General features: G+C 43.3%; 1 protein-coding gene across 1 annotated transcript in view; it reads right to left on the bottom strand.

Moving 5' to 3' along the window:
- Nucleotides 1-15,100, bottom strand: part of BEGAIN (brain enriched guanylate kinase associated) — a 138,306-nt gene that overhangs the window by 27,796 nt on the left and 95,410 nt on the right. Inside the window, exon 4 of the mRNA XM_029597401.1 lies at nucleotides 5,069-5,176. Within this exon, the coding sequence (XP_029453261.1) occupies nucleotides 5,069-5,176 (108 nt within the window). The remainder of the gene's footprint in view (nucleotides 1-5,068; nucleotides 5,177-15,100) is intronic.

Raw genomic sequence — 15,100 nt, forward strand, 5'->3', positions numbered from 1 at the left:
TTTAGTCCACATGAAAACACAGAAATGAAACAAAAACAAAAAAAACAACCTACAATGAAATCAAAGTTTCCCCGGCACACCCCTATATAGCAGAGCTAGTAAAAGTGGAGAATAAGGCAACAAAAAATGACAACAGGGATGGAACGGCTCCCTCATGGAGAAAGGCTAAACAGGTTAGGACTCTTCGCTTTGGAGAAGAGACAACTGAGAGGGCATGTGATAGAGGCTGATCCAGTCTTGAGTACTGTAGTACGCCTGTTTAACGAGTATAGAAATGTTCTTGTTTAATTTATTTATTTAAACATTTGATATTTAGCCTTTTTCTAGGTAAAGTACAAGGTGGATTACCTGAAATGATAACCAATATAATGGCCAATGCAATAAGGTGCATTTGGCAGAGCGTACAGATTAACGTTTAGTTATGCCCTCATTCTTTGTGCGCAAGCTTTGCTTCCAGTACAGCAAGGACTTTTGCACACAACAAATGAAAGAATCCATCTGGAACTGAGAGGGGAAGGGCGGTGAGTGATCCTCGATCAGGAGACCCGCCCCCTCTGACGTCACTGAGGACTGTGACAGACGTTAAACGGCGCCAGAACACCGGGTGCCTGCACACAGGGATGCCACACACCATCACCACCGGGCTCCCTGAAATAACTAACAGTGATGAGAAAGACAGAAAGAAAAAAAAGGTGAAAGAGTCCATCTGGAACTGAGAGGGGAGGGGCAGTGACTGATCCTCGATCGGGAGACCCGCCCCCTCTGACATCACTGAGGACTGTGACAGACGTTAAAGCGCCAGAACACCAGGCGTCGCGCGCCATGCGCCGAAGGGGTGCGACAAAGGGGCACTCCACTTTGTGCACCCCTTCGTGCATCCCGTAGTGTTAGTCATTCCCCATGTTCTTTTATATCCCTTGCTAACAATCCCCATATTTAAATGTTTAATGTATTTGACAAAGATAACACATAAGTTCCTGCAAACTTTGTTTAAATGTAAACCGATGTGATATGTAAAATTGAACACCTTCCCCAGTTTCAACAACCCTGTTATATTGTAACTTTTGCTTCCACTGCACTTGTTAAAAGAACAAAGTTATTGCACCCCCCTGTTCTTTGTAAACCGGCTTGATATGATTGTATCATGAATGCCGGTATAGAAAAGCTCTAAATAAATAAAATAAATAAATAAATAAATAACATTGTGTGCATAAAAGTTAGGGCCCTCACACGGAAATTCTATACTGACAATGGCATTAACTGTTACCTATGCAGAAAGCATTTTTTGTGAGCATAAATCATACTTTATATGTGGAAAACATAATTTGTGCACATAAACAATGTTATCTGTGCATAAAATATGAGTTATGCACATACATGATGTTTTGTTATGCGCTAGGCCTTTTCTTTGTGCACGTTTTCTGGTTTGTGCACATTTTTTTTTAACCTCTACTGTATTAGCATACTATTAGCATGCTGCATTGGGAGTTACAGATAAAATTAGCTTGTGCGTTAGGAGACTGCACTGAATTTCAATGCACATTTTTTTAATGCTCAGCACTTTGCATTGGCCTTTCCGAGGACAAGGAAAGATGAACTGAGCATATATAAGGTCAGAGTAGACGATCAGTAATACAGGGAGGAGCTCCAAATTACGATGGGGTGCCAACGAGGGAGAGGGGTGACCGTGTCAGGGGAGGTCTGCGCTAAGTTTCTGAAATGTGGGTAGATTAATTATCATGGCACTCACATATGTTTATGTTTATTGATTTTTAGATATTCCGCTGCCTCAGTAGAGACCTTCACGATGGTTTACATTTATGAAATAATTACAGTGCATTGGGAGCAGTCCTTAATAAAAACCTTGAATACTCTTTTAATAATCTCTTTAGTTTTTTTTTTTTTTTTATAGGAAATAAGTAAATCTACTGGAAGAAAATGCACTGAGCTCAACTGTGGTATTGTCATCTTGTGATTTCTACAGTTCACTTGCTCAAGGTATTCTATTCGTGATTAGAATGAAAGAATGTAGCTAAAACTGTGTCACCCAGCTGCTGACGTTTAGTTTGACCGATGTCAGTGATTTGGAACTAAGAGTCTGATATAATAATAAACTGATTTCCAGCACATAGGAGCCTAACATTGGCTGAAAATAGGTGTCTAACTTGGGTGCCCTGACCTGCTCCACTCCTGGCCCCATCCACTTTTTAGGCATCTCAATTTATGCACCTAGGAAAAAATAGGTCCCTAAATTTTAGGACCTTAGTAGGGGGAAATTTTCATTTAGTCAGGTCTGGGTGTCCTGAATTTAGCCGCCTGCATCCTTTGAGCATCGGCCTGTGTGCATCCAGCTAGTGCAGGTTCACTCCCGAACTGCAGGGGCATTAATGGTTTCCATGCTGGAACCCGTATGAACAAGCAACCTGGAGTGAGCATCCCTGTCAAAAGATCATTTCCAAAGAGCAATGGGGGTCACCTGAAAGGGGAGGGGAGGGGGTGGCTATCTGAAGCCCCTAACCATGCATTCTACTGGTCATGCAAAACAACCCCAAACTAAACCACCCCATGGTCAACAGCACATGTGCCTGCCGCCAGTTAGATATCTGGCAGATTTCCAGTGGTGCTAATTGTACAAATCAGGAATTTTAAGTTAAAATCATTTCACACATGCTCACTATTTTCATCAATGCTACTAAGAATCATAAAAAGTAAAATAGGATATATATATATACAAAATGATGGATTTCACTAAACATCACCCCTAGATACTCTTGGTACCACTGCCATTTCTGCTCCTCACTCCTCCCCCCTGGACCTCCATACCTTTCTCTTTAGTTGTCACCCCCACCGGACCTTAGCAGCTCCATTCCTGGTAGTACCCTGTGGACTGATCTCACAGTACTGACCATTGCTTGTTCTCTGACTACTGATTGCTGCCTGGACCTAACCTCTGCCTGTTCTCTGACTACTCCTGATCGCTGCCTGGAACTTGACCTCTGCCTGTTCTCTGACTACTCCTGATTGCTCCCTGGAACTTGACCTCTGCCTGACCTGACTACTTCCGGATTGACTACAGGTACTGGCCCCTGCTTCGGCTGACAATTCTGGACTGGTACTCTGGCCTTGATCCTCGCTATACACTCGGACTCTCTGTTCTGGCTTCCTGTGACCTTTGGACCTTCTGCTCTGAACATCGACTGTGCACCCTTGTTCATGGTGGGCACGCTCCTGCGCTTCCTCTCTAGGAGATCCTGCGAGGCCCACCTAAGACCAGGCGGCCCGGGTAACCAAGGGCTCAACCTGAGGGAACCCTGGGTTGCTATTGGTGAAGCTCCAGCTAGCCTCTGTCTCCTCCTGTGCGCTGCCTCCTGGTGGCAGGCGCTCTCCGGGTCCGACCGGAGGGCTGTACCAATCCTGCACCAGGCCAAGGGTCCACCTCCAGCGCAACAGATGGCAAATACATTAGGAGAGTCTTCTTGGAGGAAAGGCACTCTTGAATAAAGTATGGAGTTAAAGAATGGTGTTCAACTGAAAATTTAACTAAAAAGCAAGATCTAGGCTAGGATCGCAGAAATCATGAAAAGCAAACTAAAAATCATAACAACAAAGTGGTGGTTTATTATCCATAGTATATCCTCTATTCTCTCTTCATTCTCTAACCAAAGTAGATTCCAATATCCCTTTCCCATAGATAGTGGGATAAGTCTCTTTAGCCATCATCATAAGGAAAGGGCTAAGCTGGAAAAAAATCCCCTAATTCCGAAAAATTGATAATTTCTACTTATTAAAACTCCTTGCAGTCAGAAGTCTTTACCCACTATTTACTTGCTAAAACAGACAACTGGGATAAAACAGACAACTTCCAACTCCCACAGCAAGGTAGTAATGGCCTCCCTGTTGGAATTGTTTACAAAAATGGTTAGATCATTATCTTCACTTCCAAAGTGAAGGAAAGAGATCTAAGTGTTATAGTGGATAATCCTTTGAAATCGGCTCAGTGTGCTGTGGCGGTCAAAAAAGCAAACAGAATATTAGCAATTTTTAAGAAGGGAATGGCAAATAAAACAGTGGATGTTATAATACCTCTGTATCATTCCATGGTGAGACTGCACCTTGAATACTGGTTTCACATCTCAAAAAAGATATAGTTACAGTGGAGAAAGTGCAGAGAAGGGCAACCAAAATGATAAAGGGCATGGAATGGTTCCCCTATGAGGTAAGGCTAAAGACGTTAGAGCTGTTCAGTTTGGATCCGAGACAACTGAGGAGGGATATAATAGAGGTTTACAAAATCATGAAAGGACTTGAACAGGTTACTATATTTTGGTTATTTACGCTCTCACATAATAGAAAGAATAGGGGGCACTTCATGAAGTTAAGAAGTACGTCATTTAAAACAAATTGAAGAAAATTATTTTTCACCCAATGCACAGTTAAGCTTTGGAATTCATTGCCAGAGGATGTGGTTATGGCAGTTAGTGTAACTGGGATTAAAAAATGTTTGGATAAGTTCCTAGAGGAAAAATACATAAACTGCTATTAATTAATGTATAGTAGCTTGAGATCTATTTAATGTTTTGGTACTTGCCAGGTACTTGTGACTTGGATTGGCCACTGTTGGAAACAGGATGCTGGGCTTGATGGGCCCTTGGTCTGACCCAGTATGGCATATCTTATGTTCTTATGTTCTGATTGTAGTGAGTGAATGCAGGGAATAAATCATCCCCTACTCATAAACCCCGCCCACTGCAAAAAAGTGTGGAAGGGTCGGGCTCCTGCAGAGGCTACGAGCACAGTCCGACTTAATCCATGTGTACGCCCACTGCAGCAGGATACGTTACTGTATCTAGGGAGAGGCATAACATGGTGGGTTTGAGGACAGCAGCAGGGGTGGAATGGGAATGATCCACCCAAGATTCATAGCAGAACTGGAGGTCTGCAGGGTGGTGGAGCAGGAACACTGCTGCCTCCAGATATTGCTACCCTAGGTACAGGCCTAATGGGTCTGAGCTTAAATCCTGCATATAATGTAAACAGACTTTAAAAAAATGGTTCATTAAGGACTTACATTATCTTCTGATAATTTATCTATTGTCACCTTGGCCTCTATTAAATGATTATTGAGCGTGATTATTTCGTGTCCTAAGGCTCTTTTTTCCTCTTCATAATGTTGGCCCTGCAAAGAATAAAAAAAAATGATTCAAGAGGTATACAGTCTGTGAGGCTTTTCTTTTAAAGAACTGTGACAGTTTTCTATGCTTTTACAATCAACCAGACACTTAGCATAAAACCTGTAGCATTATTCTTCAGTTGTAGGATTAGTACATGAAGCAATTTGCTGTACCTTTAGCAGGTTCTGTGCCTGATTTATAAAAAAAAAAGCATTGTTCCTGTGCAAGGAAAAAAATAATTTACAAATTAGACTCTTGGTATCTTACAACAATAACAAGTATAGGAATAATTTGGTAAAGGCATGTGTAGCATATTTGGGCCTGTTGCAGCCTCAGGACCAACTTACTTCTACTGCATGTATTTATTTACAGTGTTCAAAGTTACAGAAATCAAAATAATAGCTCACCTTGCGTCAGTCACAAAAATCAATGGATATACCATGAGGCCCTACTAGCTCCTGGGACCTCTCCAAGCTTCTTGGCTTGGGTTCTTATGGTAGGGTGAAGGGAACCTCCCTTCACCCACAATACCTTGTGGCATTCTGCCTTAAGGAGGACTGGGTTAAAACCCTGAGCCTGGGAAGAAAACTATTTTGCTGGCTTGGAGGTCCCCGCACGCCCCATCCTATTGGACTTGGCGGAACCTGCTCCATGCGATGATGACGATGGAAAACATGGCGATGCGAGACTCTTCAGGTCGGCGACGGCTATTCCTACGTACTTGGAATTTGTACATTCAACAACTTCCCCACCGCGCACGAAGTCTTGTGTTGAATGACTAGGGGCTGCGCACACTCACCCACTCGGACATTTTTGGCTGCTTCAGGGACATGCCTTTTCCAATTGTCTACGTTTTTTTCGTGAACTCTACAGGGGGGGAGGGGGGGTTGGGGGGGGGTGTTGCTGTATTTGTAACCGGGGGAAAATGTTGGGGAGGGATCAGATACCACCTTCCCTACTGATGTTGTTTGATGCTTGTTTTTTTTGAAAAACCCAATAAAAATTGTTTATACAAAAAAAAAAAAAAAAAAAACAAAACCCTGAGCCTAGCTTCTTAAGGTAGAATGAGGGAGTTGTCAGTACACTCCATTACAATCCTCCCACTCAGTTCGGCCTTGTCAGGTCAAGTCTCCAAATGTGCCCAGGGCATATCCCGGCTCTGTCTCAAGTACCTCCCCACTTCGGCTGTACTGTTCCCAGCACCCATGAGTTGTCTCCATAAGATTGTAAAATGGGGATAATCCTGACCCAGGATTACTGGGTATGGAAGCTCGGGAAGAACAGCTTCTAACATGGCTTGTCCTGTGGGGGTCATCAAGAGAACATGGGAGGTTGAACACTTCTGTCCTCATGTATACATGTTAATATCTCTATTTTCTTATAGTTGATGTAACCTTGATATAGTAAATCCTGACGTATGAGGGTTTTGCTACAGAAGAATTCTACTAAGGCCTGGGTAGCAACTCTCTCCGGTTCTACCTGAATTATAAAGTCCTTAAGTCATGCGAGTGAGACCTCCACAAAATTGAAGCTTTGGAGTTTTGACAACTTGTGATCCCAAGTGTTTCCCCATTCGTCATTAACATTCTGGGACTCTAGGACTCATTAATATTCTTTGCTTCTTCTCACGTTGTTCCAATAACTTGCATTCAAACTCCAGGTCCTCAAGCCAAGGATATTCTTCCTTTGAATGACCTTTTGTTTTGCAGAAAGCATACTCCTGTTGGGCCAGTTGTATTTCTGCCCTACCTGGTTCACTTAAAGACTCTTTGGTTTCTGGTTACCTATAAGGATAATGGTCTTCTTCGTGCCCGTCCTCTGCACAAAGGGCACAAAAAGAGAAGGTATGCAATGCCCTGTTTCTGGGTTGTTGTCACCTCTCCAGATTCCCCCTTTTTTTTACAGGTTGTGGATAGTCGCTGCTTCAGAGCGTTATTTTTAAGTATGTGTACTTTTTCTTTGGGTGTTGGCTGGATCACCAGGCAAATTAGAAAGGGAATGGTGAATAAAACGGAAAATGTCATAATGCCTCTGTATCGCTCCATGGTGAGACCGCACCTTGAATACTGTGTACAATTCTGGTTGCCGCATCTCAAAAAAGATATAATTGCGATGGAGAAGGTACAGAGAAGGGCTACCAAAATGATAAGGGGAATGGAACAGCTCCCCTATGAGGAAAGACTAAAGAGGTTAGGACTTTTCAGCTTGGAAAAGAGACGACTGAGGGGGGATATGATAGAAGTGTTTAAAATCATGAGAGCTCTAGAACGGGTAGATGTGAATCGGTTATTTACTCTTTCGGATAATAGAAAGACTAGGGGGCACTCCATGAAGTTAGCATGTGGCACATTTAAAACTAATCGGAGAAAGTTCTTTTTTACTCAACGCACAATTAAACTCTGGAATTTGTTGCCAGAAGATGTGGTTAGTGCAGTTAGTATAGCTGTGTTTAAAAAAGGATTGGATAAGTTCTTGGAGGAGAAGTCCATTACCTGCTATTAATTAAGTTGACTTAGAAAATAGCCACTGCTATTACTAGCTACAGTAACTTGGAATAGACTTAGTTTTTGGGTACTTCCCAGGTTCTTATGGCCTGGATTGGCCACTGTTGGAAACAGGATGCTGGGCTTGATGGACCCTTGGTCTGACCCAGTATGGCATGTTCTTATGTTCTTACCTTGCATCAAGCATAAAAATCAGGTATGGTCTCAAAAGACAGCACAGAAGATAGTCTATGAAAGCCAGGTAGCAGATAGGAAAACATAGACTAGTCGATTCAGTTCTTGATTAATGTTTATTAGGGAGATCAAATTCTTACAGAACAGAATGAGTATTGCAAATCGCCTGACTTATTCATGTAAGTCCCTTAACTCATGGGTTCTGCATCTGCAATATTCATATATGTTCCATTATCAGTGTTGCATAAATGGTTCCATTATAACTGATAAGCATAAGAAGTTTATTTCGCATTTTCAGTTAAAAGCAGTGCTTAATTATCAAAGTCTCCACAATTGGGGGCAGCTGCTATTATTGTGATAGTACTATGAGAAAGAATCTAGCACTCTTTATTCTGTATGAAGCTTGAGATAAGGGACTTACACTAATAATTGGAGCAAATGCCAACCACATATTGTAATCAATAGCAAGCCCCTGATGCAGCCCTTGTTATAGGCGAAACTCGGCCAGAGTCGGGTGATTTGCAATATCCATTCTGTTCTGTAAGAATTTGATCTCCCTAATAAACATTAGGCAAGAACTGAATCGACTGGTCTACGTTTTCCTACTGCTATAAAAATCAGGTAGACATACTGCGCACGGGTGTACCATGAGCCCCTACTATCTCCTGGGGCCTCTGGAAACTTCTAGGCCTGGGTTCTTATGTTAGGGTGAAGGGAACCTCCCTTCACCCAGAATCCCTTGCAGTGTTTTCTCTTAAGGAGGACCTGTTTAAAACCCTGAGCCGGGCTTCTTAAGGTAAAATGAGTGGCCTTGTCGGTACACTCCATCACAACATCAAAGAGCAGAAAGGAAGAATACACAATCTAATAATTTAATTTCTGACTTGAAAAGTGTCACCCTTACCACATCAAACATAAAGGTTCTATGTGTTTCTTCGATTTGCTTTTAATATCTTTTAACAATATAAAAGGGCCAATATACTAAATTGTGTTAACGCTAATGCAAGTGTTAGTGTGCGTGCCGACCACATGTGCACGGATATCAGTAATAACCAGGCTCCCATGCCATGCCTTTCCTTTTCCAGCTTGTGCTGGGGGAAATGGAGACAAGTGCTGGGATGTCTAGCTGTGCAGCCACGTGTAAAGCCACTGGACGGCTGGGATGATGGCCCTCTCCCCCCCCACACTTCTTGAGGCTGGCCGGCACGGTGGCACCATCCATCCACACAACCAGTTACAGCTGCTGCTATGGGAAGGAGTGGAGGTGGGAAACGAGGGGTCTGCTGGGTCCAGCTCCAGCTCCTCGCAGTCACTGGGGAGGTTGGGAGGGCACAGGGCCACCCCCATCCCCACCCTGCAACGGGGGAGGGGGACCCACATCCCACTTCATTTTTCTCAGGGGAGGGCTGGCCCTTCCTCTCTCTCATTCCTCCTGTCGGTTGGCCAGCTGCGGCCTACATTCTGTCAATCATTTCATGTAGGCAGAGAATTAGTGCTGATGGATTAGATAGAGCGCTGGTTAAACATTTGTTGTAGTGCATCTTGTTGGTTGTAACGTGGTCACAGTTGGGTAGGGGTAAGTGAGCCTTAGAATAGGAGCAAAGGAGAGGGACATATGTTTGCAGCACTATTGAATACTTCTAGGTCCCTCTATCACCTGGGTTACAAGTCCCAGTTTGGTGGCAGGCTGGTTACTCCGTTTCTGCCTTGGTAGAGGGCCTGGAGGGCCGATGGCTTTGCTGGCATGGATGGGCTGTCCTGTAGACCTGAACCTATAACTACAACTGAAAGGTTCGACCTTGCTTGCTCGGGGCAGGCTAGGCACTCAATCTTCCTGTCCTGGCATAGTGATGCTAAGTTATGTAAAGGATTGGATCTTTTGTCAGGGTTTTTAATAAAGCTGCAGCCTTACTTAGGGGTGAATTTTCAAAGAGTTATGCATGTAAACATGGGTAGAAATAGCTTGTACTTGCATGCACACTATTTTATAAACATCAAACAAGCACTTATTTATGCTTTTGCACACACATATACACATGTAGAAAAGGGGCGGTCTAGGAGCATTCCAGGGCGGGTCCAAAAGATACGCACGGAAATTCCTATTTTAGAAGAGACTTTTGCAAGTACATATAGTAACATTGTCAGAGTTTTACACCTGCAGATTGTCTCATACAGGTCTGGGTGAACTGGGGGAGTTGAGGCTAAAGAACCAGGAGGGTCTTGATGACCTGGAAAAGAAGTGGGTGAACTGGTGGCAGAATCAGAAAATTGGTAATTTCAAGTATGCATGCAGGTTTGAAAATATACCAACTTACGAGTGTAAATCAGAGTTTCAAGCAAGCAAGTCATTATTTTCCTGCATAAAATATAATAGGAATATTTTCCTGCATAAAATTATTTTTCTGCATAAAATATAATAGGAAAAGTACGCATATTCACTAGTGCATTGAAATATGCATAAAGTGCACTTTCATGTGACTATCCTATGGACAATCCAATGGCCTACTTATTATAAAATTCCCCTGCTTGTGTGGCTCAAGCCTCACTTTAGGGTTAATTTTTAAACCCCGTCGTGCACCAATAGAGGGAGGTAGGCGCGAGGCGGGGCCACATGTGTGCTGCGCGCATATCTCCCGGTACACATGGAAGAGCTGAGTTTCAAAAAAGGGGCGGGCCGGGACAACGCCATTAGGCGCTGGCCCGGTGAAGTGTGCACCAGCAGCCAGCCCAAGCGTGGGATTTACTGCTGATGGGGAGAGCAGGTAAGTTTAAAAAAATATTAGGTTAGTTGGGGGGGTTTAGGGGTCGGGGTAGAGAGGGGCTTAAGGAAGTTCGGAGCGGACTGGGAGGGAACTGGGGAAGGCCCAATCATGTTGCCGCTCGCTTATAACTAAAATCCCCCCTTGTGTGTGTGAGTTCGCACCTGCCCGCAGATGTGCATGCCAAAATAAAACCGGGCACGCATGAGTATTGGATTTTATAACATGCATGCGGTGACACGTGCGTGTTATCCAATCGGTGTGTCCATGTGTGTGTACTGGGAACCACGCACATGGACATCTGCGCTCCCCTTTGGTTAAAGAGAGGTGGGCTATGAACCAGGAGACCATGGTTCAAGTCCCACTATTGCTCCTTGTGATCTTAGGCAAGTCACTTTACCCTCCATTGCCTCGGGTACAAACTTAGGGCTAGATTCATCAAACTATTGCATGCTCGAGGTGAGGTTTAGGTAGTAGTATAGGGGTTAGGGGCCACTTTGACATGCAGAGTGAGACGTACGAACAGAACAGTGCTCTCTTGTGACGATTTGACGACCTTCGGAGTGAGGAAACTCACACAAAGATGAGAGTTGTACAGTGCTCTCTCAACCTAGCTTGATGTTACCCAGGTAGAGAGTCCATCAAGCTAGGTTGAGAAAACATTGCACAACTCTCATCTTTGGGTGAATTTCCTCACTCCGAAGGACATCAAATCTTCACAAGAGTGCACTGTTCTGTACGTACATCTCACTCTGCATGTCAAAGTGGCTCCTAACCCCTACACTACTACCTAAACCTCACCTCGAGTTACTAGGTGGGCCTCCAATAGTAGCATAAATAGCTGCTTATTAGGGTGTCACCCCCCAGAGGCCTCACTCTCTCTCTCTCTCTCCCCCACTCAGTCCCATCCCCCTTACACGTCCTCCATGGTAGAAGTAAACTTAGGTAGCAGGGGACCCCGGCGCATGCCTCTGCGCATAAGTATTAATTCGTAAATTTGAAGTTGAAATCCAGTAATTCCCATGCTCTGTTCAGACTATGCCCACAGCATGCCCCTTTTTTGGAACATTTTCTTTGTGTGCATAGCGGGAGATGTTTGTGTACTCAGGCAGCTTTTAAAATACGTTCGGCACTCTGGCCCAACTTGTGCACATATCTCCCAATTTTGATGCACACCAGGCTTTTAAAATTCATCTGTGTGAGCGTTAAAATGCGTAAAATATAACATGGCTGCTTTAACATGAAAAACATTTCCCTTGAAAGAGGCGTAGTTAAAGATTTTGTGTTGCCATCACTGGTAACATATGCTTCATTTGTGTCTCTTTACAAGTGTTAATATAGAAACATAGAAACGACGGCAGAAAAAGACCAATCGGCCCATCCAGTCTGCCCAGCAAGCTCCCTCGCTTATTTTCCCAAACTTATCTGTTTCTCCAACCACCAACTTCAGGGCCCTTGTTAGTAACTGTTTGATTCAAAATTCCTGCCATCCCCTGTCATTGATGCAGAGAGTAATGTTGGAGTTTATCAAAGGTGAGCATAAGGCTTATGGTTAAGGGTTGTAACTGCCGCATCAAGCAAGTTACCCCGATGCTTGTTTACCCAGACTGCACAGATGGATGGATTAAATACCACATATATGTGTATTAATGGACAATGTTTGCTCAAAATTCTGAATAATCCTTTTGTACTAAAATCAAGGTTTTTCACAAATTCCTAAAAACATTCCCACTCTTGCTTTAGGGGAGGAACAGCTCCGGTGTCATTTTGAACATGATTTTGCTAGAGGCACACAGTGGAGAATACCCTTTTGAAAACTGGGCTCATATGCCCAGATTTAAATTTTGGGCAGAAGCAGGGGGAGAAAAAATGCACAATAAAAAGCCTGAAAGTCCATTTTTGCTGCACATTTTGAGATAATTTGCCCTATGGATTTAATTCCGTGTAATGTCTGAGAAAGAAACATTTCCATAGGAGAAATTGTCTATGCAAACTGAAACAAAGAGCCCTGTATAACATTTTGCTCAATTCTTTACTTGAGCATTTATGGGTAGAAGTCCCTTACCACATGCCTATTAGCAAATGCATTGTGTGAAAGATCCAATTTTTTTTACAGTTTAAAAAAAACTTTCAAAGCCCACCTGCTACCATTAACCTCAGCAGGCATATACCACGTTATTATTATTTGCAGTATGACACAGTACAGTGGAGCACTAAAATGAAATGTTCTCAGGAACAGGGAAGCACAATGCTGGTAAGAACAAGAGATTGGAAACACTGGCTGCTGCAGCAGAGCAGGGGCAGTGCCTTCACAATTCTCCTGTACGTTAGCTGTCATGAAGAAGGAAAGGAAGGCCAAGTGTGCTGAAGCAGCAGAGGCCAAACCAGCGCAACAGGTCATAGAGTCTAGTAGCCTGTGGCAAAAGAAATAGGAAAATAGGGGTGAAGTGCGAAAACATTTTTTTTTCCATTTGTCTTGTTTTTTATTTCTATTTCATTTGGGATTTTTTTTAGTGTAATTTATTTCCATCAAAATAAAACAGAAAATGAAATAAAAAATATTATCATGGGAACCCCAAATTTGCTTCTTATTAGAGTAGCTGCCCTTGGATAGTATAACAAAACCTACTCCTGCGAGTGATTTCAGAATAGAATAGGTACTGTATAGTTAGGAAAGTTTAATACTTCCCAATGGGAGGTATCTTAGATTTAGCAACATTTCTGTGCCCAGTGAGTGCAGAGGGAGTCTTGAGAAGTCAATATGAGCAACCTCAGGGTCCACCTCTTCACAAAGTGGTTCTGTTTTTGGGTCTTTCCTTCCAAAGGGAAAGGACTAGGAGTAGACTTGTAAATTGGGGCCCATAGGAAACCATCCTCCCAAATCGTGGGCCCCACTTTATCAGATTCAAAATGAAAAGTAGACAATAATGGAATCCCATATGGTTTATTATATAGGTTCACCACTTTTATTGCTTATCCTGTGAAGTTGGTTTCATAACTCTAAACAGAAATAGCTAATCCCATCTAAGATTTAGATCACCTAAAGTTTAGTTGCTTCAGAAGTCTTTAGCATTTTGAAGAAATCTTTAGCAGATCCTCGGTGATGTCTTTGGTTCTCAGCACTTCCTGTTGCAATTTTACTGGTTCTGCTGGTTTTATATGTAATTATAGGCAGAGCTTAGCATGTCATCATAGGTATCTGTTTTATGAGTGGCTGCCTTTTGGGTTGATAGGCAGCTCTGGCCAGTTTATACTATCTTATGGCCATGCCTTCCAGATACATGATTGTTTCCTTTGACTCCAGAGGAAGCCTGGCTTATCAGAATGCATTGCCAAGCTCTCACTGGTCAATTCAATATCAGACTTTATTTGGGCATCATGACCTGTTCAGAAAAAGTTATTACATCCATGGTTAGCTGTTGAGACTTTTCCTGTAAGGTGCTAAACTCTATCTGGTCTCAAGTCCTTTTGTCAGCACCTCCTGCTGTTAAATGACATCCTGCTTTCTTTGGTATGACATACCTAAAACAACTAAACTCAGATCTATCTTCACTGCTAATGTGTTTCCCCCCCCTATGTGTGGTTTCTGCAAGTTTGCTATACACAGTGGCGTAGATTTTATAAATTTGCGCGAGGGCATACTTTTGTTCGCACACCAGGCGTGAACAAATGTACGCTAGATTTTATAAGATACGCGCGTATCTTATAAAATCCGGGGTCAGCACGCGCAAGGGGGTGCACATTTGTGCAACCTGTGCGCGCCCCCCACCTTCCCCTCCCTTCCCCTACCTAACCCACCCCCTGGCCCTATCTAAACCCCCCCTACCCCCGCGCCATCACCTGACCCGGGGGCTGGTCCGGAGACCTCGACCACACCCCCGGGCCGGCGCCATGCCCCCGGTCCCACCCCGAACCACCCCCTGGATAGCACTTCCAAACCCCCCTAGTTTCATAGCCTCCCTTTTCCCGTTAGACCCGACCCTTAAAACCCTGCTGACATGCCTATAGTGTTTTGTTTTATGACTTACACGCCATCCATAACAGAAGTAAAGTTAGGTGGCAGGGGACCCTGGTGCATACTTGTGAGTGTAAGTATTTACGAGCTGGTTTCACGTAAATACTTACTTTTTGAGGAAATATTTTGTGTGTGTAGTGGAAGATACGTGCCTACAGGGGCAGTTTTTAAAATCTGCTCAGTGCACGCCGGCCCAACATATTCGTGTATCTCCCTGTTTTTGCAGGTGTCAGGCTTTTAAAACTTATCCTATATTGTAGTGCGTGCATATATTTGTATTGCAGGAACATGTACACTTTCTCTACCCGTTTAAAAAACAATATGCAGGCATATTTTGCACGCAAAATAATTATAACAATGCAAGCCTAATAACCCAGAATTAAATGCAGAGGCAGGCATTTTATAAAGTATAAGGTGAATTTTAAAAGCCCGATGTTCGCATTAATTAGGGGATACGCGAATACATATCGGGCTTGC

This window comes from Rhinatrema bivittatum, chromosome 4 (assembly GCF_901001135.1).
Source record: "Rhinatrema bivittatum chromosome 4, aRhiBiv1.1, whole genome shotgun sequence".
In the NCBI taxonomy this organism is placed as follows: Eukaryota; Metazoa; Chordata; class Amphibia; order Gymnophiona; family Rhinatrematidae; genus Rhinatrema; species Rhinatrema bivittatum.